Source organism: Mustela lutreola, chromosome 15 (assembly GCF_030435805.1).
Source record: "Mustela lutreola isolate mMusLut2 chromosome 15, mMusLut2.pri, whole genome shotgun sequence".
Taxonomy (NCBI): Eukaryota; Metazoa; Chordata; class Mammalia; order Carnivora; family Mustelidae; genus Mustela; species Mustela lutreola.
The window spans coordinates 713,794-741,247 of record NC_081304.1 but is presented as its reverse complement, the minus strand read 5'-3'; the positions used below and the strand labels follow the sequence as shown (position 1 = coordinate 741,247).

Sequence of the window (27,454 nt, the reverse complement as noted above, 5' to 3'; positions counted from 1 at the left end):
TGGCTCGCTCCTGTGTTGGGAACTTAGCTTTCATGGGAGGGTCAGTGGCCATCCTCTGGCTTGGGGGGCCAGTGTGGGAAGGAGCCAATGCTACTGTTCCCCACGGCACCCAACCACCCTGTTTCTCCAAGTCTCAAAGCTCCCTGCCCCCATCTGTGGCCTGGGGATGGAGGCTGTTCCTTCAAGTTTTGCTTCTCACAGTCAGGGTCTTGCTTCCACCTTCTGTGTGTGGTTGACAGAGCATTTGCTCAGTGAAGGCTTATTCTGAGGGTTTACCTGTGGAGTTCAGTCCTCATGGTGCCCTACCAGGTAGGGCAGACATTGTCCCCATTTTACAGATGAGGAAATTGAAGCCTGAGAACCTCAAGTACAGGGGAAGGCGGTGGGGAACCAGGACTTGGACAATGATCAGGCTCTTCGTCGCGAGAGGAACGAACCAGGCGTATTTAGGTATCTGTCTGCCTGTCTGTCTGCCTAGCATGTCCAGCACAGTGATGACAGGATTACATTGCTATCCATTGCCTGCTTTTGATACAAAAATTCACAACTCGGGAATGATCTACATGTCCACAGGAGAGAATTGCCATACCCAGTACGGTGCACCCCCATGGCAAGCGTTACGGTGGCCTCGGGTGTGGAAAGCAATGTGTGACCCACGTTTCTAAAGCGCAGACGGGCACACGTGGTTGTTTAAATCTGCGACTCCAGAATAGAAGGACAGACGGGGGTTTGACCCTGGTTCTCGCTGGGTAGTGGGATGTGCGTTCGCCAGGGCAGGGAATCACCTCAGGCTCAGGGAAGACCACTAGGAGGAGCGTGACCTCAGTGGTTCTTGTGGAGGGCACCAGGGACCTGCCACTAGGACCCAAGTGGCAGTTAGGAAGACCAACAGAGACACCAAGTCCTGGTGTCCCCGCCTCCAGGGACCCCCCAGAGGGAGCACAGGTAGCCCTGCAGACCCAGACGTGCCATCGGGGGCTCACTTCGGGTCCCCACTCGACCACTCATCAGCACAGCCTTGGACAAGTCCTGCCTCTCTGGGCCTCAGCTTTCCCTCTGTAAATAAGGGGTCTGGGGTTTACTCTTTCTTCAGGAGGGGGGCTCTGTGGTTTCCAGGTCTGGCCCGACTTGCTTCCCACCGCCCGCCCTGGCCATCAGCTCCCAGGAGCCTCCACCCTTTCCCCACTCCCCACCCTTCTGAAGCAACTTCCTGTAGATGAAAGACATCACCTCTAGCCTCCCTCCAGAGGCCCTTGTCACCTGAGGCAGGCTTGACCTGACCCCACCCCAGTGGCCAGAGGCTGTGCCCCCATGGACCTACGCCCTCCTCATGGTCCCCCTCCGTCCTCCATGCTTACGATTGTCCCATTGTCTGTCTGTCCTTCTCTCCACACTCCAGACTATGCCTGCGTGGGGGGGGCAGGGGGTAGTGCTGGGTTCCCCTTCCACGTCCCCCACCTCTCCTGACCCTTATCTCGATGCGGGGCTCCATCCCGGGACCCTGGGGTCATGACCTGAGCTGAAGGCAGAGGCTTAACCCTCTGAGCCACCCCGGCGCCTGCGCCCGGGATTATGTCAGTTTTGTTTTTGTGGTTTTGGTGGGAGATTCCAGGGTGCAGGACGGGGGTGGGGCGTGGGCAGCTTGGTCTGCTGCCTCGCAGCCCAGAGTCTAGGAGGACACCCCACAGCTCTCACCCACAATGGGGGTGCATTTTCCTCTCCCCGGACAGCAAGCAGGTTCCCCAAGTTCCCATCGCCCCCCTTCCCGCAGGAGCACGCCCAGGGTGGGGCTCTCATTCTAGACCCCAGGCCGACCGCTGCCAGCGCCCCCCTCCCACGCCCTCCCCATTCGGTGGGGGGGCCGGTGAGGACAGGTGAAGGGGCTGAGGGCTGGCTGAGACCTGGGGGAGCGCTCTGGCTGATTTGCCCCTCCTGCAGCCCCCCTGCGGCCTGGAGCATGGAAAGTGCCCCCTTGCTCCTCCCCTTCCTCGGGGGGGTCCCCGCACGTAATCACACTGGCTACAAAAGTCCTAGAAGATGTCTGGGGCGGGGATCAGTCAAGCCCTCCCCCTCCTTGGCTCGGAGCTGGGTGAGGAACAGAGAGATGCGCTGTCAGAAGGGGGGAAGAGAAGCTTTATTTCTGGCAAGCCTGCGCTGGGGTTGGGACTGGACTTCCCCTGCCTCTTGGGCCCTGGGCCCAGTCCAGGCATAGAGAAGCTCCTCCCGCCGCCGTGTGGGGGAAGGGCAGCCAGCAGCAGGACACAGGCTTCCTCCCTGGTGGGCCCAGCGTGCCAGAACCAGCCGGGCACGGCAGTGTGGCAGGCAGGAGGTAGGCAAGGAAGGCTTCCTAGAGGAGGCCCGGGACACCAGGAGCCTGATGGCTGCAGGGAGCTGCTGGGTGGGCCAGGTGGTCAGGTGGTCAGCGGTGGGTCAGGTGGTCTTCTGTGAGCTGCGCCTGGGCAGGGGGAGGCTTGGAGAGGGTCCTGCTGGGCTCACTGGTACTCATTGGGGGTGCACATCCTGTTGGGGCCTCCACAGGACATGTCCTCGTATACCACACATGCTGAGCTCTTGTCCTCCGCGCAGCACAGTCTCTTGACCTGGAAGGGAAAGCCTGTCCTCTTTGTACAGGGCCCAGCTCGCTCCGGGACACCCGCTTGCTTCAGCGCACGCCCGCTTAGGAAGCTTTTAGACTCCACCCTTGAAATGCTGCTGGGCTTTGGGGCCTGCGTGAAGTCAGTTCACAAGCGGCATTGAGCAGCCCTGAGGTCTCCCGAGCCGCCCCAGGCTGGGGGCGGGGGTGGGGGGGCAGGGGGGGCAGTGGCAGGGAGGTGGAGGAGGACTGAGGGGGGCTGTCTCAGGGGGATGTGGAGCTGGGCAGCGGCAGGTGAGTGACCAGGGCAGAGCTGACCACTGCCTGGCACCTGTCTCTGTCCCCCCCAGCGCATGTTCACACCGGCCCCCAACCTCACACCTCCAGACTCCTGTGCACACGTGCTCACACTCACACGGCCACATACATGCCGCCGTCCATGTTCTCTGAGCGTCTGCCTGGACCCTCTCCCCTCCCCTCAGTGGCTGTCACCCTCTGGGGGGCCGTGCCCATCCCTGCTCACCGCCCCAGCTCCTGGGTTTCCCTCCTACCTCGGACCCTGCCACCTGAACCCTCAGAACTCCCAGGGACCCCGATGAGGGGTGGACAGGTCCTGGGGTTTCTCTGGGGCTTCACCGTCTCCTTCCTGCCCTGCTTTCTTCGAGGGGCTGGCTGACAGGGACACAGGAGATATCTGGGGGTTCACACTGACCTGTGTCTTCCTCAGCACACATGCTGCCCCTATCGCCAGCCCGAGGAAGAAGCAGCTCGCAGCCAGGACCACAGGGAAGGCCGAGGTCAGCTGAGACTTCGGGCACGTGTGCGCTTCCTGGGACACTTCGTCTGTGAAGACGAACGGAGAGGTGTGTGGCAGGTGGTGGATTCCACTCCACGAGAGCCTTCGGGGTTCATGGAGGGGCTCTGGAGTGGGGGGATGGGCAATCCAGGGTGCTTCCTGGAGGCAGCAGGCTCCAGCCGGAATGAGCATCTCAAGCAAGCATAGAGGACGCTTTGGGGCAGACAAGGGCAGGTGGAGCCTGGCTTACTGTGCAGGGAGGCGGAGTGGGTCCCAGGCACGCTCCTTACCTGTCACCAGCACCAGGGTGCCAGGGCCCCAGACCACGTCGTCCATGACGGCCTGGCAGACATAAGCCCCAGCGTCGGCCGGCTGCAGGCGGCTCAGCGTGATGGTCAGGTTGTGCTGCAGCCCGGAGAAGGCGACGCGACCTCGGAAGCACTCGTCTACCGTGGGCTGCTTCTTGTCTTCATAGTAAATCACGCTGGTGGACTTTGGCCACCTTTGCTTCAGGTAGACCCCGGCCAGGGGCCCGCTCGTGGAGCAGGTGATGTTGATGGAGCCCCCCTCGGAGGCAATCGTGTAGGGGGGGAGCTGCCGCACCTCTGCAGGAAGGACCCCCTGCTGTCACCACAGCCTGGCCCGGGGACAGGGGGAAGGGACCTCCTCTTTGCAGGGCACGCCGGAGGGACATAGGGGCCCTGGGACAGCCCGCTGTGGCCGTGTCACCCCAGTGAGACCTCTCAATGGACGCTGCTCTGGGGCACACACACCTCAGTGGCCGGACACGAACACTGATGGGGCCACACCGGGACCAGCTGCCTGTGACCTCTCTGCACACTGGGGCTGCAGGGAAGCTCGGGCTGCGGCCCCTTCCTTCCAGAGCAGCTGGTCCTTCACCGAGCAGTGACCACTTCTCCCTGCCCCTACACCTTCTCCTTCTCTTAACAGACTGTGCCCAAGATAGCCAGACAGGCTGTGCTGTCTCCTTCTCTCTTTCCATTGCTGGCTGCCTCAGTGTCCCCATCATTTCCAGACACCGAGAGCGGGTGGCTCTGTGCGGTGGGCACATTGGGCTTGTCTGAGGGACGCCCGGAAATGTCTCTGTCTGCCCAGCTGGGGCCCAGCCAGCCCAGCTTCCTGGTGCAAAAATGAACCTTCTTTATTTTTATTTTATTTTACTTTACTTTATTTTATTTATCAGAGAGAGAGAGAGAGAGCGCACAAGAAGGGGAGCAGCAGGGCGCCTGGGTGGCTCAGTGGGTTAAGCTGCTGCCTTCGGCTCAGGTCATGATCTCAGGGTCCTGGGATCGAGGCCCGCATCGGGCTCTCTGCTCAGCAGGGAGCCTGCTTCCCTCTCTCTCTCTCTGCCTGCCTCTCCGTCTACTTGCGATTTCTCTCTGTCAAGTAAATGAATAAAATCTTTAAAAAAAAAAAAAAAAAGGGGAGCAGCAGACGGAGAGGGAGAAGCAGACTCCCCACTGAGCAGGGATCCCAACATGGAACTTGATCCAGGACCCTGGAATCGTGACCTGAGCCAAAGGCAGACGCTTCATGGACTGAGCCACCAGTTGTCCCAGGGAACTTTCCTAATGTAGCCCAAGCATCAGCTTCTCAGCAAACTAAATTCTGGAACTTTCTTTTGCTCTTCTTTCTTTTTCTGTGTCTCCCCACTGTGTCTCCCACCCCACTGTTTCCACCTTACTGCAGAACTTTGCACATGGACCTGTCTTAAAAAGCTAACTAACAGGGACACCTGGGTGGCTCAGTGGCTTGGGCCTGTGCGTTCGGCTCAGGTCATGATCCCAGGGTCCTGGGATCGAGCCCCACATCAGGCTCCCTGCTTGGGGGGAGCCTGCTTCCTCCTCTCTCTCTGCCTGCCTCTCTGCCTGCTTGTGATCTGTCTGTCAAATAAATAAATAAAATCTTTTTTAAAAAATAGGAAAAAAAAAGCAAACTAGCGGACAACATTCTCTCATAACCTGGGGAACCTTGCTAATTATGTAAAAGAGAATCGCCAGACATTTAAGTAAAGAAAAAGATTCTGCACCTAGACGTCACTGGGGGTGGGGAGGGCTTCGTGGGGAGGTCAGGCTCAGGATCCCCAGACCACCCCCTTCCCAGGAAGGAGCATCCCCAGGTGGGGGCACAGTGGGGGACGCGGTGAGGCAGGGCAGGGCTTACCTTGGGTGGCCAGAGCCCCGAGCAGGGTACAGGCATAAGAGAGGCGCAGGGGGAGCAGAGGGAGCTCTGGGGCCATGCTGGCCGCCACCCTGCCCCCCGCAGACCAGCGCCGAGGGAGAAGCAGGGCCCCGCTCACGGCTGGCTGAGACTCTTCCTGTCTGCAGCGCCCGCCTGCGAGCCACCAGCTCGGAGGCACCGCCCCGAACCCCCAGGTAACGGCGCGTGGGAGGCGGTGGCTGGTGGTCCAGGCACTCCCGGAGGGCTTCCTGGAGCGGTGCCACCGGCAAGGGGAGGTGCAGAGGGCCAGGCTGGGAGGGGCGGTCCTCACCCCCTCTCACCCCTCCGCACTGTCCTGCTGAGAGCCCAACGGGTGACCAGTTGTCCTGGTCCCCCACCCCCCGCCGTGTCTCCACAGGCCGGAGGTGGGGGGCAGGACCAGGAGAAAGCCGAGGAGTCCCTCGGGGGGTGGGGTCAGGGGCCGGATGCCCTGGGTCCTCTGGGTCACCTTCTGTCCAACCTGATTTATGCCTAGAAATCTGGCCTACCATTCCGTGATCCCCGCGTTGTGGGGGCGGGGCCCGCAGGGCCAGAGGAGCAGGGGGCGGAGCCCGGGTGGAGGGGCGGGGCCTGGAGGCAGGGGCGGGGCCTGGAGGCAGGGGCGGGGCCTGGAGGGAGGCCCCCGAACTCAATCTTCTTACAGAAACCCGCGAAAACACAAGCAAGAAGGAGGAAATGAAAACAGTGGAGGACCCAGGCCCAGGACTTGCCGTAGGTCTAGGTCCAAGTCAAGGGAGCAGGCAGGGCCTCCCGCCTGGGCTCTCCGCGGTGAGGGAGGGGCGACCGCCCCCGCCCCCAGCAGCCTCTTTGGATGCCTTCCTGCCTTGTTAGTGCTTTAGGACAGGAAGCAGCTTCTTTCAGTTTTTGTGTTTTTCCCCACTTAAAACACGTGTACTTCTCAGGTCATTTGATGATTTCTTGGTTGACTTACTTTATTCATCGCAAAGATCAGCACTCTGGGTTTTCAGAGCACCGAGTGCATATTTTATTTACGTTTGAAGTAGGCTGCATGCCCAGCCTGGGGCCCATCGTGGGGCTTGAACTCACGACCCTGGGATCAGGACCTGAGCTGAGATGAACAGTCCGATGCCTCACCGACTGAGCCACCCAGGTATCCCCGAATGTGTGTCCCTCTTCAGAATCCACTCCATGGAGTCACACGTTGTGATTATGAAGACATCTGACAAAAGGGTCAGGGACAGGGAAGGGCCTGCAGGTGGGCAGGTGGGGGAAGGGAACCTTGCGGCTGGGAGGTCGGGGTGGGGAGGGCTGTGTGGACGCCTGACTGCCAGGAGCCTCCGGCCCCCTCCCTAGCCGAGGGGCTCTGGCTACAGCGACCCCTCCTGGTGCTGGTGGCGCTGGCGCTCCGCCTCCGGCCTCCGTCCCCCACAGCGTGACCTCAGGACCAGGGGCAGGAGGGATGCCAAATTTGTTCTTGCCCGGGGCCAAAGACAGGAGTGCGCCCAGATCAAGCTAAGACCCAAGCTGGGGCATCTCCAGGGTACAGCAGCCGGTTGCTTCTGCACCCGAGGCTGGAAGCCCAGGCCCCAGGCACCCATGGGGCAGAGAAGGGAGAGGTTCTTTGAGGTCAAATGTTTCAGATTTCTTCTCCCGGCCTTTTTTTTTTTTAAGACTTCTTTTTTCCTTTTTTAAAAGATTTTACTTATTCACTTGACAGAGATCACAAGTAGGCAGAGAAGCAGGCAGAGAGAGAGAGGAGGAAGCAGGCTCCCTGCTGAGCAGAGAGCCCGATGGAGAAGCAACTCCCCGCTGGGCAGGACTCCATCCCAGGAACCTGAGATCCTGACCTAAGCTGAGGACAGACACTTAATCACTGAGCCACCCAGGCATCCCTGAGATTTTCCTTTTTAATTTTAAATTTAAAATTATTTAGACATAAAATATATTTTTATCCCCGGGGTACAGGTCTTTGAATCGCCAGGTTTACACACTTCACAGCACTCACCATAGCACATACCCTCCCCCGTGTCCATAACCAGCCCCCCCCGCCCCCGATTTTCCCATTTTTTAAAAATTTTTTTAATAAATATTTTATTTATTTATTTGAGAGAGAGACAGTGAGAGAGAGCATGAGCGAGGAGAAGGTCAGAGAGAGAAGCAGACTCCCCATGAGCTGGGAGCCTGATGCGGGACTCGATCCCAGGACTCCAGGATCATGACCTGAGCCGAAGGCAGTCGTCCAACCAACTGAGCCACCCAGGCGTCCCCGATTTTCCCATTTTTGACCAGAGAATCTGCCGGGGCTGCGGTGGGGGACGGGTCGCCGGCGCTGAGACAGGGGCGGGAGGCTGGGGTGGGTGGGGTCAGCCTGGGCCACACCCTCTCCTCCCGCCCCTCCCTCCTCGGCCAGGGCAGAAGCTGGCCTCTGGGCAGAAGGGCTGAGCGGGTCTCCTGTGCCAGAGGCAGGGATGGGGCCTGCTTCTGTCGCCGCCGCTGCATGTCAGCTGGGTGGAGGCGGGACACGTGGGGCTCCACTCCTGAGGGGCGGGTTTCGGGTGCTGGTGGCCTCAGAGTGGGCAGGACTCCTGGAGTCGGCTCTGGGTTTTAGGCCCGTACATCACCCCCCTCACAGGCCTCCGTCTGCCAGTTCAGAACCAGCTCTCCTGGGGAGGGAAGCGGGGATGAGAGTCAGAATGTGTGGGCACACTCGGGTTGCGTGTGCTCACACGCATGCAGACACACCCGCGGGGCCCCGCGTCTTAGTCTCCCGTAAGGAGCCGGAAGTCCAACCTCTGTGCTGCCCCCAGGGTGTCCTGGGACAAATGAGTGCTTTGGGGACCCAGTGGGCCTGACCCGGAGGGAGGCACCTGCCACTGCCAGCGGGGGTCCTCTGAGGGAGGGGCGTGTGCCCTCTCTGGGCCCGAGGTGACCCCCAGCCCCCACCAGCCCACAGACTAGGCGCAGGGCCTCGGACCTGGGGTCCTGAGCACTTCGGGGGGGCGTAGTGCAGGGGGCCTGTGCCTTTGATGCAGGCTAACACGCCGAGCACCAGGAAAAGGAGGCCGACCACGACGCTGCTGACCACGAGCGCCTCCGTGAGCGGGTCTCCAGCCTCCGGCGGGCACGGCGTCTCCCGGCCTGTGGGAAGTGGGGGCAGGGGGACACTTGTTCACCACGAGGAGCCACTGGCTGCCTTCGCGCACCCTTGAGGGAGACATCGCCCCCATGGGCCGGGAGCAGGGGCGGGGTGTGCTGGGGGGACAGCGGTGCCGCATGGAGGATGGGGACAGCCCGGGGGACCTGGGTGTAGGGTGAGAACACCTACCACAGGGATTTGCAAAGAGCAGATGTCCTCTCTCCTTCAGGTCTTGGGACACTGCCCCTGCCGCAGCCCCCCAGGCCCAAGAATCAGATGAGAGGAGGGTACCCCGAGTCCCCGCAGGCTCGCTGGGTCCCTTCCCTGGGCTTGGCCAGGCCGGGGCACCGTTCTCAGCCACATTCTCGGCCACTGCACGGCCCAGGGGGACTGTGATTGGAACCGGTGGGGCGGGCGCTGCCTGTGGGTCTGAGCGGTGTCCCGGAGGGGATGCGGGACGGGGAGCGTCCCTCCAAGTGGAGGGGACGTGAGGAACCACTCGCGTGAGGGCAGTGGAAGCGGGACCCCGGGTGGCAGGGGCATGGGTGTGGACTGGTTGGAGGGGGGGCCTTTGTCGGGCGGGGACCGCCGGACCCTTCAGGTGGACAGTGTCCAAGGCAAGGGACCGGCTCGGGGAGAAGTGGAGGCATCATGGGGCATCTGGGTGAGAGCAGGGAGGTGGGCCCTGCGGGGGCAGACGAAACTCTGCAGGGGCTGCGGGTGGAAACCCCCCACCCCAGCCGGTGAGAGGGAGGGGCCTGGGGCAGAGCGGGAGGCGCACGGCCTCGCCTCCTCCCTGGGCAGGGCAGCCCCCGCCTGACCCCCTGGTGGCGCAGGTCCCCGGAGGAGCAGAGGCGGGTCTCGTTTCATTCTGCTCTGTCGGAACCCAGGCCTCGTTCTCCGGGCCCATCCCAGGGCCCTGGGCACTTTTGGGGGGGAACGAACGGCTCCCCCGCCCCTCCCAAATACGAAAACCCCTGGGGTGGGCTGGGGGGACGAAGATGCTGTCCTCACCTGAAACGTTCAGTGTGGTGACCCCGATATTCCTCTGCAGACCCTGCAGGTGCCACTTGTAGCATCCGGTCTGGGCGTCGCTGGCGTTGTCGATCACCAGCTGGGCCTCGCCTCCCTGCACCCGGAGCTGCCACCCTTCCCGGCAGAAGCACCCCGGGGACCGCACGCGGAAGAGCGGCTGGACACTGGCCCCGGGGGTGCTCAGGGTGACGGCCACGCCGAGGAAAGGGTTGGAGATGTTGCAGCCCATCACGGCGCGCTCCCCTCGGGGCACGGACACCACTCCTTCGGTGCAGGTGGGGTTGTCCCATTCTGCGTTTAGGGGACAGGTCACACGTGGGTCATGGCGGGGCCTCAGGACGCTCACTGACCACCCTCCCCGGGGTCGAGGGAGGGACGGTGATGAGATGAAGGCCCCAGGGGCGCCCAGGCCCAGCTCGGGGAGCTGGAGGACGCAGGAGCTCCGTACCCACCCATCGGACAGATCAGCACGTGGGCCTCAAGCGGGAAAACAACACCGGAGGAAAAGCGGGGAGGCGTGTGTGTCCTCACGCGCAGCTAGTGTGGCGTGTCACCGGGCCCGGGCACGTCCCCCAGGACCCCTCCTTGCAGGCGGATTCTGGGGAAGGAGGGCGCGCTCTCTGTGCACTCACCGGAGTGTTGTGCAGTCGTGGCCACACCTGCAGCCGCCTCACTGTCCCCGGGCTCCTGGGCCAGGCGTGCACACTCAACTCCACAAGGAAGGTTCCCTGCTCCTGCAGGACACCACCACCGCCGCTGTCAGAAGCCACGAGCACGGGCCCCAACCTCCGCCTGCCTTGCTGGCCATGGAACCCGCCCCACCATCTTGGGAGGCCAAGTCCTGGAACGGTCACCCGTCGCCAGCCTCACCGCACAGTCTGAGCAAACTCTGAGCGACAGGGACCTGGAGCCCCAGCACACGGCAGGCGGGGCTTCGCACAACATGAGCTAGCCGGCCCAGCCCTCCTGGTCCTGCTGTGGCACTTTCCACCGGGGACCAGGCACAGGTGGACAGATGCCAGACAGTGGCACGAGCTCTGGGCACGCCGTGTGCTGCGTGAGCCCACAGTTCACCGAGTCCACACAGCGTGGCAGGGGCCTTGGGAGCCCACAGCAGAGGGTGTGTGAGGTGGAAATTCTGCAAGACAGGTACCAGCCTGAGCAAACCTGGGGTGTGGGGACCATGGGCCCCTCCCAGGCCGCAGTCCCATGTCTGCACCTTGTGCAGCTGGCCAGGGCGGCTCAGCCAGCAGGCGCAGGCCAGCAGGCACCAGAGTGGGCAGGGGGGCTCGGTTCGGGGAGGCCGTGGAGCCGGCAGGAAACTGCCCGGGTTCCAGAAGGTGGCTACGGTCACAGCTCCGTGGACGTAGACCTCCACGTGCGTGTCCGCAGCAGGAGCCCGACCCCGTCTCCCCGCTGTCCCCCTCAGCAGCTGGGCTTTGTCCTGAGGAAGGGTGTTAAATGCCTTCTCTGCAGACGTGGTCTGTACAGGACAGGGACACGACGCAGCCATCAGAAAGGATGAAATCTTGCATCTGCAAGTGCTCAGTGCATAAGTCAGTCAGAGAAAGACGGTCATCACGGGATCTCCCTGATGCGAGGAGTTTGAGAAACGAGACAGAGCAGCCAAGGGGAAGGGAAGGAAAGACAAAACAAGACGAAATCAGGGGGAGACAAACCGTAAGAGACCCTCAGCCACGGGAAACAGACCGAGGGTGGCTGGAGGGCCGGGGCTGGGGGCCGGGGGCACTGGGTCACGGGCGCTGAGGGGGACACGGGATGCGACGAGCACTGCGCGTCGTGAGCGCGTCACTGACCTCTGTCCCTGAAACTAACAGTTCACTAGGTATTAACTGATTGCATTTAAATAGAAAAATAAAATAAAATGCCTTCTCTGCATCTTTACAAAATTGTCAAGGTATTGCATGAACACACACCTCGCACAGAAATTCAAACAACTCTGAGGCACCCCCTGCCCCACCTACAGAGAGGCCGCCGGGCGGGGGGCCCCAGGCCAGACAGAGCCCTCTGCGCTGGATGCCCGCACCGTCACCACGCCCGCGGGGGGGCTGACTCGGGCTGTCAGAATCCGGCAGAGCTGGAACTGGGGGGTGGGGGGCGGGTGGCACCGCTGTCATCTGCCCAGTGCCTGGGAGCCTCGGGCCTCTGCGGCTCACAGGTTTCCCGCTGATCCCAGATGTGCTGATGACCCAGCCGGGGGCACCCCGCCCCGACCGCACCCGGGAGCAGCCGGGGCGGCCACAGATGCTCCCTCTGCCTGTGATTTCTTCCACTGGGTTGAGGTGCCCTGGGGTCCGGCATCTACTCTGCCCTCCCCTGGAGGCGTGTGTGAGGGGCTGGCCTGATTCTGCAGGACGGAGCGCGCCCAAGAGTCTGCATGTCTAACGAGCTCCCAGGTGATGCTGGAGCCACTGGCCCAAGGAGGATCGGGGACCAGAGCCGAGGCAGAGAGCCCTCAGACTTGTCCTGCTGCCCTTCCTCTGGCCACAACACTTGTCACTAAGGGGCCTGACCCTCTTTCCCATGGAAACTGGACACGCTCTTAGCCATCCCCATACGCGTTCTGATGGTCATCACTGGGCACTGGAGCGGACACCCCTGTCTGCCATCCGGGGGAGGACTTGGCGTATCCCACTGTGGCCCAGGAGCACTGGGGCAGCCCCTCTCAAGGTCACGGTCTCTACCTGGGGCCTGGGTCCCACTGGGCCCGATGTGGATCTGCTCCTCCCACCCCTGCCTCCCCCTCCCAACCCCTTGCTGGGCCACCAGCATTGTAGGGAGGCATCCTGAGACTTACTTCCATTCTGAGCACTCAGGGAGGTGACCAGGAGGACAATCCGCAGCATCTGGGGGACCGAGAGGGTGAATGTCAAGGTGAGCATGGCCAGGAGGACAGGGAGGCAGCCTCAGGGGTCTTGTGTCCTCTTCATTGGTTCTTGGGACACTCCCTGGAGGAAGGAAAGCCACAGGATCGGAAGTCTGTGGGCTGCAGCCTGGCCAGGAGCGGATAGCAGTCCCGAGCTGCTCCCTGACCAGCTGTGCCCGGAGGCCAGAGCCCCGCGAGGCCTCTTCTCCTGCACCTTCTCTGTACCTTTATAATGTACGCAACGTGGGCCACTGACAGACAAACAAGAAACACGGACAAGCCAAGAGGGACGTCACTGGGAGAGAGCCCTGCTGACAGCACCATAATGACGATAAATGTGCAAAACTGGCCTGAATTGTGTTCCTGTGGACACGGTCACGCCCACTAGGGATCTGACACCATTCCGAGACCGCCTTGGAGGCCCCTGCCCTCCCCACCCTCGCCTTTTCCTGGGCTGGGGGCACCTGCTTCCTTCGAGACGTCCTTAGGGGACGGGCTCTTATCAAGCAAAGGAGCCCTCCTGTGGGGCTCACGAGGCGGCCTTCCGTCTCCTCTGACGCCAGCGCCCCCTCGGGCTTCTGCAGCCCTCTTGACCTTTGTTAATGTGACATTTTTCTGATTAAATTATTTGAAAGTATTTTGTTTTATATATTTATTTTTAAGATTTTATTTTTAAATCAACTCTGCACCCAGTGTGGGGCTCGAACTCACAGCCCCGAGACCAAGAGTCTCGCCTCCTGGCCGCTGAGCTTGCCGGTCGCCCTTATTTAAAAGTCTTTTAAAATTGCTTGCCAGGCCATTTCTTGACCTTTTGATTACAAAAATAAGAATAATAGACTTTTTGTTTTGTCTTTGGGCAGTTTTAGATTTACGGGAAAATTGGGCGGGAAGTGCAGAGTCGACACGTGGGCGCACTGTGGGGGCACACACGTCGCGGTCCGTGAGCCGGCACACACGCGGGCGTTGCCCGAAGTCCGTGCTTCGCATACCGCACGGCTCACTCGTGTGTCGAACGGAAGGGCCGTCTGGACACACGCGTGATGGCTTGCGTCCGTCATCGCGTCCCTGACAGAGCTGTCCCCGAACCCTGTGCTCCAGCGGCTCATCCCCTTCCCCGGGCCCCTGGCAACCCCTGATCTTCCTCGTGTCTCCACAGTTTTGCCTGAATTCAGCTGTTTGGGGGGAATGCGGCACCAAGGCCAGGAGCACTGGGAACTTTGAACTTAATGGCCTCCAGACACGTGGGGCCACTGGTGACCAGGCCCAGTCCTGACCCCAGTCAGGGGAGTGGGGCTGGGAGGCATGATCGCAGCCCCACCAGGGCCACAGAGCACCCGCTTCCGTGCTGCTGCGCGTAGCTCCCCAGACCCCCGGGGGCCTGAGCAGGCAGGCGTGTTTTCCCACCTTGACCCCACCCGCCAAACCCGGGGCTCCTGGCGGGTCTCCTGGCGTGGTCTTCTGTGAAAACACTTGGAGCGAGAGAAGGCCTGCCCTGCCCTGTACAACCACTACGAAAGGAAAACGGCCGGATCCAGCTTTTGAAAGAAACATCTAATTTGAGGTGAGAAGAGTTTCAACAATGGTAAGTGCAAACCACTTGCTGGGCTCCTGGCCTCCATCCCACGGGGCTCTGGCCAGGCGGCCACACTCCTGGGGCGGGTAGGGAGGGGTTGTGCACAGGCTGTGCCCACTGGCTCAGGGCTGGCCCGAGCTGGCCGGTCCTCCACAGGGACAGGTAAGGAGGGACAGACAGAAGGACGGGCATTCGGCCAGGCTGACGGATGGAGGCTTTCCTTCTCTCAGTCCACACAAGGCTCTGGGCTCCCGGGGGCGAGAACCTGTGCTGAGCCAAGTGGCCCGTGTGTCACAGACCCTGAGTCCCCACGGCTGAGGGTTTTGGCTGATGTGCTGAATGTGCCCGGCATCTTAGGAAGCTACTCGTTGGGTCCCCACCCACTATATCGGGGGGCCATGCTGCCGCCGCCTTCGCAAAGTCTGCCTGCGTTCGTGGGGTACAGCGTCTCTTCCTTACGGGGCTGTAAGACTCGTGTTTTAGAGAAACAAAGTGCCACCCGCAAGACAAACGTGCTCCTGCTCCAACATTTCTCTTCAGACTATTCCTGGAGCAACAAGACTCTACATGTTTACGACGTCCGTGTTTTCTTTGAAAGTCACGGTTTTGTTACGAGAAGTGTTACTTGTTTGCTGTTTTCAGGTGTCCTTTTCCAGAGACCTCCCAGACCGTGGGGGATCCACGGGCACCGAACTGGACCTCCACGTGCGAATCACGAATCCCCTCAAGGCCATTGTGCAAGCGTCGCGTGACACGGTCCACACTTTCTTCCAAGAAAGTGGGCTGCGCCCAAGACATCCCACGCGTGGCCCCCCCGTGCCGTCCATCACGCCGCTAACCGTGGGCGACTCGCCCGGGACGCCGCCACTCCCAACATAGACTCTTCAGCTGTGCTCACCCCGGGAAGGCAGGCTCTCCGCTCTGCTTTGTATATCTGTCCCTGCAGGTTTGTTTTCCCACGAGAATGTTATTAGCGTAACCAAAATCAATTTTCTTCTTCAAACCAGAACTTGCTCACGAGGAGGGAGGGGCGTCGACCCGGCCCCGCCGGAAGGAATCTGCTCTGAATTACACAGAAGACGCGGACGTTTCACGGCTGGAGGCGATCCCGTGGCAGCCTGGCTGGTTTCGATGCCTATCGGCCACTGCCAAGATCAGACATGCACAGCTCACTCCCATTAAATGCTGCTTATGCGGACGGAGGGTTCTAGGAAGAGGAACCGAAACTTTCTGTGGGTCTTTTCCTGGCACCTCAGATAGGATCTGCTCTGCTGCTCCCAAACATTATTACAAAATAACTTTGCTTAAATTAGAAGACACACATTTTTTTTCCTTCTTTCACCCCCGACAGAAATCTTCTGAAATGGGAAAAGACACAATCGTGCCCCTTGGCCCCAGGCACCCTTGCCGATCCCGGGGGTCTCTCCTGGGCCCGTGGCCAGAGCCCTCTGTGCCAGCTTGAGGGAGAGCTCTGCACGGGCACCGGCCTCCCCGATTCCCGATTCAGGCCGTGGGTCACTATGCGAGCTGAGCCCCAGCCCCATCTGTGGCGTCTGGCCTCTGCCTGGCCGTGGAGGAAACCCCAGGCGAGCCCCGCGGTGTTTCTGCCCTCCTGCCCGGAGAACCGTCTGCAGGGGCCTCTGGAGCTCCCTCCAGTCCTTGCTGAGCTTCCCAGGGTCGCCGCCTGGGATGGGGGCCAGAGCTTCCCCCAGCGTGGTCTCCTGTCGGGCATCAGTGCACCTTTCTCTTCCCTGCTGCCCCTGGCCAAGCTCCGCGCCGCCTCGGGTGCCCACGCTTTCTCGGTGCTGCGATGTGGGCCAGGGTGCCCCGGTCTTGGGGCGGGGGGAGGCAGGCCACGCTCTCCTCTGGCTGGAGGTGAGAGCACCCTCCAGGGAGGCCAGGCGCTGACCCAGGCTCCGGCCCCGCGTGAGAGGTGAAGGCGCATGGAACTAGGGGCAGGTGTCCCCAGCGCGGTGGGCAGGATTCCCACGGGAACCAGAATGCCACCTGGCGGCCGCTGGACCCGGGCGCTGAGGGAGCAGCAGAGCCTCCGGTTGGTGGCCCGGTGTGCGCGGCATGCCCAGCAGATGGGGTGCTGCGCCCTCCATCCAGACGTGCGGGTACTTCCACCACACTGGTTGGGCGCGACCTCAGGACTTAGGGGGAACGGCAGGAGGTGCCCACAGTCTGCACTGTACAGAGCCCTTCCCCTGAAACATCCCTCATCAGGCCTCGTCCTGCCCGCTGCCGGGCGTCTCTCCTCCATAAACTCGCAGTCACGTTCCGAGTTCCAATGAAACCGTCCGGGATGTTGACTGAGAATAAATACACGATGGGCTCTTTCGCAATCCTGCACCAGGGCCTCACTCCACGCAGAGTAGGGCTGTCTCTGCGGGGTCCTCTGGGATGCCGGCCGGCTCCCGGACCCCGTGCCACCCACGCGCACGGCGGGTGCTCAGCCCCAGGGACCTGAGTGGCCTCCCCGCCAGGGCCCCCTCTGGTCCTCCCTTGGACCGGGCAACACAGAGAGCTGGTCACCGCCTTGAAGGTGTGTGCACGTCACACGTGCTGACCTGACCGGTGGGACCTGGAGAGGGTGTGGTGTGCCAACAAGCAAAAGGAAAGTGAAAGGCAGGCAGCCTCGCCTCTGTCACATGAGGCAGCTGGTGTGGGAGAAACTGGCCATCCTCATCCAGGGCACGGGCCCCTGGAGGAGATGGGGCGTCGGGTGCCCCGAGCCCCAGGCGGCCCTGGCCTGCTCACCTCTGCTCGCAGGTTTTCATCTGCTGAGGGAAGCATACCAGCCGGGGCCAGCCCTGCCAGCATCACAGGCCCCCCCACCTCGGCAGTTTCTAACACTCCATTCATCCCCCAACCCTAACAATTACTTTACATAGACTAATTTTTAAAATCATATTATTTACTCTGACCTCACTTTAAGAAATACACATCTATGGGCGCCTTAGTAGCTCAGTGGATCAAAGCCTCTGCCTTCGGCTGAGGTCATGATCCCAGAGTCCTGGGATCGAGCCCCGCATCGGGCTCTCTGCTCAGCGGGGAGCCTGCTTCCTCCTCTCTCTCTGCCTGCCTCTCTGCCTGCTTGTGATCTCTCTGTCAAATAAATTAATTAATTAAAAAAAAAAGAAATATGCATCTACAGCGATGGTTAGATGTGCTGTTTCTATGTATGTTTTTGTTTTATTTTCTTTTTTTTTTCAATATTTTATTTATTTGTCAGAGAGAGAGAAGGAGAGAAAGCAATTGAGCACAGGCAGACAGAGAGGCAGGCAGAGGCTGAGGGAGAAGCAGGCTCCCCGCCGAGCAAGAAGCCCAATGTGGGACTCGATCCCAGGCCCCTGGGATCATGACCTGAGCCGAAGGCAACTGCCCAACCAACTGAGCCACCCAGGTGTCCCTCTATGTATGTTTTTCTAATGTGCACTGAACTGTCTACACAACAAGCCAGGAAGTGTCCCGGACTTCCTACCACCACCAGCGTCCTCCCATAGCCCCTGGCCAGCTTCTGCTGTGTCCTCCAAGGCAGGCCGGATGCTGTGCCCACTGAGGACATGGGCCCCGGGACGGACACTGGCTTGGGCTCCAGGCTTCTCTTCTGCTGCCCAAAGCCCTCCGCCTCCTCTGAAGCTTCCTCCAGGCTCTGACGGCTCTCGCCTCACGCACAGTGTCTCTCAGCCCCTCTCCACACTTTCCTTATGTTGGGAGAGGTCTCGCCTCTTGGTGGGGTCCCCTGGTTCCACACTTAGGATAAGGGGTTACCTGGGTTGCACCCCTTTTCACTTCCAAACTTGCTCACCTTGGGCTGGCATCACACCCTCCATCACAGTCCCTGTGGCACTGGGGGGCAGTCAGTAGAGCATGCCACTCAGGGCCCTAAGTTCAAGCCCCACATCGGATGTGGAGCTGATTTAAAAAAAAAAAAAAAAAAAGTTAAAAAGGAAAAGAACGGGCCCAGAGACAGGGGATCCGGACCAGAGACTGGGAAGCTTCCAACGTCCTGTTGCACATCCTGCCGCCCTGAGCCTTTGGGGACTCCCACAGCTGTCCTGGGCACCACCTGGCTTTTACCACTGACTAGTGGTCCTCCTTTTGGATCGGGGCATGGGCCTCCGCCGGGCAGGTGGCATGGGTGCCAATGCTGAACCCCGGGCTTATCTATGAGGGCATTCCCTGGCTCGGCCTCTCCCCCTCGGAACAGTCCAGAGACCAGAGGGCAGGGCAGGGAGCCAGGCGGGATTCCCCCTCACTGTTCACGGCGCCGTTCTGGCTCTCCCGATACTCCTGCTCCCGGGTCTGGGGAATCCCATCTTTATTGGGAAGGCCGGAGGTCGTGTGAGTCCCATTTGGATGTGGTTCCGGGGACTTTGCACTTTTGAACATGAGTCACAGGCGGCCACTCTCGGGGCACAGAGCCAAAGGCAGCAGAGGTCCCGCAGAATGCAATTTATAAGTCCTGCCTCCTGTGTGCTGGCTCTGCCCGTTCATTTGTCTTGTGAGGAACAGAACCCAGTCCGGGCCATCTCTGGATGGCAGCCCTTACCCAGTACGAGTACCCGGCCAGCAAAGCTCATTGCTGGGGAGGCCAGCTGGGCCTCCAGACCTCAGTGCCTGGGTCCTGGAGGCCCCTGAGGGTGGCTGCCGGTGCTGAGCCATGCTCCTCCCTCCCAGCGGCGACTGTGTCCACCTGCCCCCAGCGCTGGCTGGCCTGACCCCACCTCCGTGGCTGTTTGGCCTCAGATTCAAGCGCAGCCAAGGACAGGTGTTGGGCTGTTCTGGGGAATTCGCTCAGAGAAACTTCACTCTGATGACACAGGCCCCTCTCGGGCTCGCCAGGCACAGTACAGACACCGAGGTACGTGCGAGGAGCAGATCTGTAGCCCAAGTTCCATGCAGGATTAGGGACATACGTGTGTGTGAAGAATGACTCATTTATCGAAATCAAGTGTGTCTTTTAACTGTGGCGGCTTCACTCCCCTGCCTGAACTGTCCCACTTCCCAGCACAGCAAAGGCGAGGAAAACCAGAGGACCGGGACGGGGTGGGGAAAGGCACAGGGAGAAGACGGCCGCAGTGGAGCAGGAGGGCGGGCGGCGGGCGAACAAACGCGGTGCAGGCTTCGCCCTGGTGGGTGCCCCCGGATGTGTCTGCGTGCCGGAGAGGGAGCGACACAGCCGGCATTTGTGGGTCCCCGACAAAGGGCGACTCACGGGTTCTGGAGCTATCCACACGTGGGAGTCAGTGACAGTGATGAGGGGACAGCCGGGTGGCTGAGGACAAAGCAGAAGCTGAGCCCTGCAGCCCCCCCCCCCCCGGGTGGGACATACGTGACATTCTTTAGGGACCGCCCAGCCGTCTTAATGTCTGCACCTTGCTAAGAAGGGAATAGCGACCTGGGCAAGGGCAAGGCCTCCCCTGCCGCATCCGTAGCTCTTTAGCTTATGAAAGTTCTACCGAAATCTCCATTTTTCCTTACCTCCCCTAACCCCATAACCTGCCACCCCTCACACCCCTGGGGCTGCAGCTCTTCCTGCCCACAGGTCCTGTCCCCGGGCTTTAATAAACCACCATTCTGCACCGAAGACGTCTCAAGAATTCCTTCTTGGTCGTCCGCTCCAGGCCTCACCCAACTGAACCTCACCCATATTCTAAAACTCAACATGATCAGAAAGTGCGTGTCCGGATTTGGGAAAAGGGAAAGCTAAGGGAGGGGGCTGGGTGCTCCCACAGCCCGGAAGGGAGGCCCCTCTCTCCCCTGCGGCGGGGATCATGAGCCTGTGCACGAGGTCAGGTCAGGTCGAGCGGGCCAAGCCTCTCACCAGCGCTGTGACCGAAAGGGCTCTGGACCCCCAGCCTGAGCAGGACTAGGGGAAGCGCCCCAGCCAGGGTGCGGCTGCTGTGGCTGGGAGGGGTCCCTCGCTGGGTAGTACAGTCCTCCAGGCCTGGGGACTGGGCGGGCACACACTTCCTGTCTCCCAAACCGCCTGCTCCAAGAACCCTCTCCCCATCAGCCCCGGAGCCCCCTCCCCTGGGCCCTGGGGCCAAAAGCACATCTTCCCCCCACCCTCACTGTCACAGTCCCAGGGGACAGGCAGGCCTCCCAGGGGCTTGGGCTCCTCTACCCACGCCCGGCTGGAAAGTGGTTTCCATGCCGTAGCTCATTAACCCGCCGCCGTGATGCACGAAGTCGGAGATCGCTGCCAAACCCAATGCCAAGGGAAGCCTGAGAAGGGGCAGCTCCTCTCCCGGCTCGCTGGCACGGGGTCCCTGCGGGTCGGGTCGGGGAAGTCTCCCGCGGCTCATTTCTCTTTTATGGGGCTGTGAGAGCGAGTGTGTGCGTATCCTGGGTGTGAGTCCACGAAAGTGAGTGTGAGTCTGTACGACCCCGAGATGCAACCCCCCTGCCCTCTCAAGAGTGGGCCCCGCGGGGAGGCAGGTCCCCAGGGCGACCTGCGGCCTCTGTCCCTTCTCCTCCCCAGCCGCGCGCACCCTCTGCCCGCGGTCCCCTGGCGCACGCGCTCCGGCGGGGCCCTCGGGGCCGCACGTCTGCGGGCGCGGGTCAGCGCAGCGCCCCAGGGGCTCCACCCCCGCTCCCGGAGCCCTCGGACCGCGCGAGCCCCCGCCACGCCGCCGGCGGCCGCGCGTCCCCCGCGTCCCCACCCCTGCGCGCGCTCACCTGCGCCCCGGCTCCCGCGCCGCTGCTCCAGGCCCCGCGGCCGCCGCCTGTGCGCGCCGAGGCGGGGAGGACAGTCGGGCGCCCGGGCGGGGCGGGGCCAGGGCGGAGAGGCGGGAGCGAGGCCCCGGGACCCCGCGCCGCCGGGAAGGAAACCCCGAGTTCGGGGAAGTCTGGCGTCCTGGGAACCGCCCTGGCTTCACAGAAGAGGTTCACGACTTCCTCGGTAGATCTTCACCGTGTCTTTGTTGAAACACCGCACCAGCGCGGGCCCGGCGTGGGTGCGCGAACAAGGAGCCTTGAACACTGAGAAAATAAAATGTAAAAAAGATAAAAATGAAAACACGTCATTAGACGTTCCTCCTGAAGCAAACAGGAAAACAGCGAGGGCGTTCTTCCAGGAAAGCTGACCAGATGCTCCTTTGGGGTGGGCGGGTTGGCCTCCGCGCAGGGACCAGGGGCCTGCGGTCCTCGTCGGTGTGTGCGCGCCCGCGTGGGGCCAGCCGCGTCCGCTGAGACCCCACCGGAGCGTGGGAAGGCCCCGAGTTGTCTCGGGCGCGGGCGCCCCACTGCATCTGGAGGTGGCCCTGGGCTGCGGGCAGGAGCGGACAGGGGAGGCCCGCGCGGAGGTCAGACTCTCCTCACGAACCCCGGCCAGAAGGCGGCCCTCCTCCCAGCCTGTCCCCACGGAGGGTCCTGCGTGGGCGAGGAGACCCGTCCCGAGGGGCACCTGAACGAGGTCAGAGCCACAGAGCAGCTTTGGGTGTGAGGGTTTGCTCATCGCTCACGTGCGCACGTGGTTCTTGTAAAAATCACTAAGAAGAAACTTTCTCCTTAAGTCTTCGGAGGGGGAGCAAGGAGGCTCGGGCGGAGGTTTGGCTGGTGTCCAGCTGTTTGTTCTTGGTGCTGTCCTGGGCCCCGGCCCAGCTTCGAAGGCCCCCCAGGCTGGGCACAGCTTCGATTAGTCCAGACCCAGAGTGGGAGCCGGGCTGGTGCCCTCACTGCTGCTCCCCACCGACCAGCCCCCTTGTCCTCACGGAGGGTCCGGCCCGCGGGCAGGGAGATGTTCCAAAGGAAGACATTTGTCTGGTGGGCAGAGAGGGCCCGGCGCGGGTCACACTCCCGGGACAACGGCACTCCCCTGTGGGTACAGAGGCCGGAAGACCCTGCCCCCACCCAGAGCCCAGCGAAGCTTGAGGGGGGCCCCATGAATGATCCCCGAGCCTGCCCCAGGCCCCTGTGCCTCCCCCCAGCCGAGCCCCCCAGGCACTGCGCCTGGGCCGGAAGGAGGGGCTCATCCCTGAGGCCACTTCCCGAGTCAGCCCTTCCTCCCCATCACATCCAGCATTGCCCAGGGTCCCTCGGCTCAGCAGGGGCTCCTGGGCAGCAGCTGGTGGCCACCAAGACCCCGAGGCACAGGGCTCTTCAGGCGGGAGGGTAGGAGGGTCCCGCAGTGTGAGGGACCTTGAGAGTCAGCTGAGGGCTGAGACTGGTTTATCCCTGTGCACAGGTAAAACACCTTGCGTCCTGAAAGTGAAACAAGTTTGTTTATTTTGGATGGTGCAGAAACCTCACGAAACCACTTACGTGTTCCAGGAAGGAACAATGAGAGGTGCCCGTGTGTCTCATGGAGACTCCTTTCTGCAGAGGATACGCTTGTGGACACCTCCTCGTAACTTTCTAGAAGTGTTCTGTGCGTGCACAAACACCTACGCATCCCGTGGGTGTGGCCTTCCCATTTCTTTTCTTTTTAAAAAAATCTTTATATTTCTTTTTTTTTTTCAAACAGACTCCATGCCCAGCACGGAGCCCAATACAGGGCTTGAATCATGACCCTGAGATCACGACCTGAGCTGAGGTCAAGAGTCCGACGCCCAACGGACTGAGCCCCCCAGGTGCTCTGGGCCCTTTCCATTTTCCTACAGTCCTGGGATCTGGACTGCGGACAGGTGCTCGGCTCCTTCCAACGTGGCCTTTGGAACTGTCCTGTTTCTCCCTCTCTGTAGGCTGCCCCGTCCCCTGCACTTCCCTGGATCACAGCTTCTGCTGCATCACATGTGTGGGGTTTCGCTTTCTTTCTTTGGGTTTCTGGAATTTGTAGTTTCAGTTGTGATTTCCTATCAGACTGAAAATGCTGGTCAGCAGCATGTTCTCACACTCCTCACAGCTGCTGGTCACCTCTTTGTTCCCAGCAGGCGACTCCATTCTAACTTCATTCCTCGTCTGCTTCCCCTTCTCCGAACCTCACAGCGGTTTCAGGCATGGCTCAACCGGTCAACCGGGCAACTCTTGGGAATGCCTCGTGTGTCCTGAGATGTTCCCACGTTCCCTGGCCGTGCCCCTCAAGCCAATGGGGCAGTGGGGAAGTGTGCTCGCTTCTGTACTTGCCAATTCTGACGGGCCTGAACTGTCGGTGATCGAGGAGGGTGGGCTGGACTCCCTCAGTGTGACGGGGCTTGCTGGTTTCCCTGGAGCTCTAGTGATCATCACTGGTACTGGAAGCAATTTTATTAGACACAGATTCTAAACTGGTGTGTGTTCTTGCTGAGTTGAGCCTTTATCGTTAGTGACCCTCCGCACCTGACTGTCCAGCGTGTTTCCGGCTGTTCAGTCCGCTGTCGGGACAGCAACGCCAGCTCCCTTTCCTTAGAATATTCCTGGTCCTTTTCCAGATTTTCCCTTTCAGCCGCTGTGTGTCTACAAGCATCAGGTGCATCTCTGGTAAGTGGACATTACCTCACCATTTTTAAAAAAAGATTTTATTTATTCATTTGACTGAGGGATAGAGAGAGAGCAGAAGCAGGAGAAGCAGCGGAGGGAGAGGGAGAAGCAGGCTCCCTGCTGAGCAGGGGACCCAGCGCGGGGCTCGATCCCAGGACCCTGGCTCATGACCTGAGCCGAAGGCAGACGCTTCACTGACGGAGCCCCCCAGGCGCCCCTCGTTTGTTGGTGTTTTAACTGCTCTGTTCCAACAGAGTTGGAACTGCTGCTCACCTGCGGACGTTTGTGGAGGGCCGAACAGCGTCAGCCCAGGGAGACTTGCCTTAATCCCAACCCCACCCCCAGGGAGTCCCGTGGGACCAGCATCTAGGATCAGATAGCTCGGGGATTTCCAAACACAGAGCAGAGGCAGCTTTCACTCTGACGCCCGCCTCGCCCTGCCCCTGAGTCTGTCCCAGCGCTCCAGACCCCCCCGGGCACCGGCACAACGGGCCCCCACACCTGTACCCTGTCCTCTCCCTTCAGCGGCCGGCCTCCGATTCCTAGAATTACCCCAGAATTAGGACACTTCCCTGGGGAGACTCTAACCCCAACCCAACCAGAGGGCAGGCCAGGGCCAGTGTCCCCAAGGTCCTCGGGCCAGGATGAGGGACAGCGGCTCCTTTGGACCCAAAGGCCTTCTCGGGAGCCCCTCCCCTGCATGAGCCCTGTGGGAAGAGGGAGATTGCGAGAGGCATCTCCAGATGAGTCTTTCGCACAAAGGGAAACGCCTTAGCTGGGGGCCACGGAGAGAGACCTTCTCCAGGGGCTGCTTGGAGGGGGGCCTCGGGGGTGGGTCGGGGGCTAGAGACTTCTCCAGAGACCCACGGGGCATGACCCAGAGAGGCACCTCTTGGACCACCCTAGGGTCCCAACAGCGGCTGCGAGAACATCACACAGACTATCTGGTGTGGCCCCCGAGGGGCGTGTCCAGCGCTGGCGTCTGGGGTCGGCAGCTGCCGGCGGCCACACCCGGCGGGACAGACACCCGGCGGCCACACCCAGGTGGGACCGACAGCCGGCGGGACAGACACCCGGCGGGACAGACAGCCTGACCCCATTTCATTTCAGTCTGTGTACTTGCTCACGCGCGCGTGAGTGGAAGGAGGCGCAGAGGCAGACGGAGGAGGAGCAGGACAATGTCCGGCAGACGCCGCACGGAGCGCAGAGCCCATCACGGGGCTCGATTGCACGACCCTGCCATCATGACCCGAGTCTCAATCAAGAGTCAGACACTCAATACACAGCGCCACCCAGTGCCCTGGTCCAATTTCAGTGTGAAAACACACAAACGTAAAAATAGATAAATAAACAAACACTCAAAGGTGTGTTTCCCGAAGAGCTAGATAGGCGTGAAATGGTACCAGAAATGAACTCTGAGTCAGGGAACTGTGGGTTTTTGCAGTTTCTTGTACTTTTTCTTTGTCCTCCAGAATTTCTGCCGTGGACAAGTACTTCAGGCATCTGGGAGGACCACGTTGGTTGAGAATAAACTTCAATTTTTATTGCATCAGAGAGAGTGCGGCACTGACGGCGAAGGCGAGCAGGGAGCCTCAGGCTGAGCGGGCGGCGTGGGGTGGCCCTGGGCTGCGCGCACGTGCGGGGTCCTTGAAGGCCATGCTGACTTCCAGCCTGTCTCGGGGAGGGCCGGGGGGCCCTGGCCTGCAGCACGGCCTCTCGGAGGCGAATGCCATGGAGGTGGCTGGGGGTGGGGGGCGCAAACTGGGGAAGGGCTTTGGCTCCTGGGGGCTGAGCAGAGGAACCCTCAGCTCCAGGACATTTTAGGAACAAAGGGACTCCCCTTTCTGTCCATCCCACAGATGGTTTATTTTGCATTTGACCTCTGACTGCCCCCTCCTGGCCACAGCTGGACCAAACGGGCCTGGGGCCATTGGGCTTGAGACTGACCGGGTGGCTGTCCAGAACAGGGAGTGCTCCCCAAGGCCAGATGGTCAGAAGGGGCCCTGGGGGGAGGGCTCTGAGCAGACGGCCCCAGGCTCTGAGAAGGTGCAGGCAGTCCTTGGCCCCGGGGCAGATTCAGACATCGCCGCCTCCCTGGGTGGTCCCTGAGTCCTGTAGCCTGAGCCTGGATGTGCTGGCAGGAGGGAGGCCCGTAGCCAGGGTCAGAGCTGAGGGAGCCGCCGGCTGGGCTGCTGCTCGGAGAAACCTGACGGAGAACATCGCACTGGGATTGGTTCCACCGGGGATGGGTCACAGAGCAGAGGGTGGAGAGGCCCGGGCTGTACAGGGGTGGGGGGTGCGGGGTTAGCTGCCAGCCTGCACACTTCCTTCAGCAAGGGGCCAGCAACCACGGGTGTTCTGCTCTGGCCACGTTCCTGGTCTTCCAGACCGACACACGCCTGCTCTGTACACAGGAGGTGCTCAGTGAGTGTGGCTGACAGGCGATCAAACCCTTTCCCACGGCAGGGAGGCATCTGTACAGGGCAACCTCCCCCAGCGCTCATCCTTCCAGGGGCAGTGGCTGGTGCGAAGGGAGGTGACGGACCGCAGGAAATTTCTCGACATCACAGACACCATTTTCCTTTCTTTTTTTCTTTTTTAAAAATTTTATTTATTTATCTGACAGAGATCACAAGCAGGCAGAGAGGCAGGCAGAGAGAGAGGGAGAGGCAGGCTCCCCGCTGAGCAGAGAGCCCGACGCGGGGCTCGATCCCAGGACCCCGAGATCATGACCTGAGCCGAAGGTGGAGGCTTAACCCACTGAGCCACCCAGGTGTCCCTCTTTTTCCTTTCTGACTAAGGAGCTCCCCAAAAGGACCAGAGTAAAGTAAATTACAGTAAGTTAGGACAGTAAATGAATATATACCAGGGGTAGTTTTCTTTGCGGTCACCCATGAGACAGTGTGAGAGTAACCGGAGGCCGCTCTGCCCGTCAGCCCCAGCCCCGAAGCAGTTCTTTCCTCTTCTGTTTTTCAGCTAAATCACGTAATGACTCGTCGCGTCGTGGTCCTAAGAACCTCTTGCTTTCCCCACGTGAGCGGGACGTTCTGGTCGCTCCGAGTCTGCGCTCCCTGAGTTGCAGTCCCGAGACCCCCAAGAGAGGCCTGTGTTCCTTTTCCTTGTCGCGGTTGTGTTGCCGCCGACAGAGGCAAGCGGGTTTTCTGGAAAATCCGGGCTCAGGTCTGCTTCATAAAACACACAGACGCTTCGCAAAGCTCGCTGTGTCGCATCCGGGCGGGCATCTTGGCACCTGACGTTGGGGCACGAACCATGGCCATGCCCCAGGCTTCCCGAGGCGCAGGCCTCCAGGACCCCCTCCGCCGGCTTCCGGCTCTCAGCCCCTGGGACCTCGTGACACTGATGCCCACACCGCTGTGTGCACAGTCACCGCTGCGTTTTAGAAGATGTTTTCAACTGTCACGTGTGTCTCCGTTTAAAAGATTTTTATTTATTCATGGACAGACAGAGATCACAAGTAGGCAGAGAGGCAGGCAGAGAGAGGAGGAAGCAGGCTCCCCGCTGAGCAGAGAGCCCAATGCGGGGCTCGATCCCAGGACCCTGAGACCATAACCTGAGCCGAAGGCAGAGGCCCAACCCACTGAGCCAGCCAGGAGTCCCGTGTGTCTCTGTTTAAATGGGCTTCTCCGGGACGGTGTGTAGCAGAGTTTCACTTGCGTGAGTTGTTTTCTTAGCAGAAGAGACATCCTCTGTGTAATTACAAGGAAATTCATTTCATTCCTTGGGTGCCCGGACAAACAGTGCTATTTCCAGGCTTCTGCAGACTCTCTCTTAGCAAAGTGCAATCAGTGATATTTAGAAAACCT

At 60.9% G+C, this 27,454-nt stretch overlaps 2 protein-coding genes and 1 long non-coding RNA gene across 4 annotated transcripts; 1 reads left to right on the top strand and 2 right to left on the bottom strand.

The window, feature by feature from the left end:
- Positions 1-2,112: 2,112 nt before the first annotated feature.
- Positions 2,113-5,935, bottom strand: CD7 (CD7 molecule). Its single transcript, XM_059149620.1, has 4 exons — positions 5,574-5,935; positions 3,680-3,994; positions 3,306-3,436; positions 2,113-2,600 (listed from the first exon to the last, which is right to left on the bottom strand). The coding sequence occupies exons 1-4, from the start codon at positions 5,647-5,649 to the stop codon at positions 2,493-2,495; spliced, it is 630 nt and encodes a 209-aa protein (XP_059005603.1). The 5' UTR covers positions 5,650-5,935; the 3' UTR covers positions 2,113-2,492.
- On the top strand, positions 2,191-4,631 carry LOC131816685 (uncharacterized). The gene is made up of 3 exons (XR_009348142.1): positions 2,191-2,329; positions 3,321-3,470; positions 4,602-4,631. It is a non-coding gene; the product is annotated as an uncharacterized LOC131816685 (long non-coding RNA).
- Positions 5,936-7,849: 1,914 nt separating the features above from the next.
- On the bottom strand, positions 7,850-21,159 carry SECTM1 (secreted and transmembrane 1). Of its 2 annotated transcripts, XM_059149618.1 has the most exons (7): positions 20,913-21,023; positions 12,581-12,731; positions 10,395-10,496; positions 9,742-10,053; positions 8,917-8,973; positions 8,566-8,729; positions 7,850-8,254 (listed from the first exon to the last, which is right to left on the bottom strand). In XM_059149618.1, exons 2-7 carry the CDS (start codon positions 12,663-12,665, stop codon positions 8,240-8,242), a joined length of 735 nt encoding a protein of 244 aa, XP_059005601.1. In that variant the 5' UTR covers positions 12,666-12,731; positions 20,913-21,023; the 3' UTR covers positions 7,850-8,239. The 2 variants fall into 2 exon arrangements, with proteins under 2 accessions (XP_059005601.1, XP_059005602.1); XM_059149619.1 differs by lacking the exon at positions 8,917-8,973 and having other exon boundaries at positions 20,913-21,159.
- Between the last annotated feature and the right edge of the window lie 6,295 nt (positions 21,160-27,454).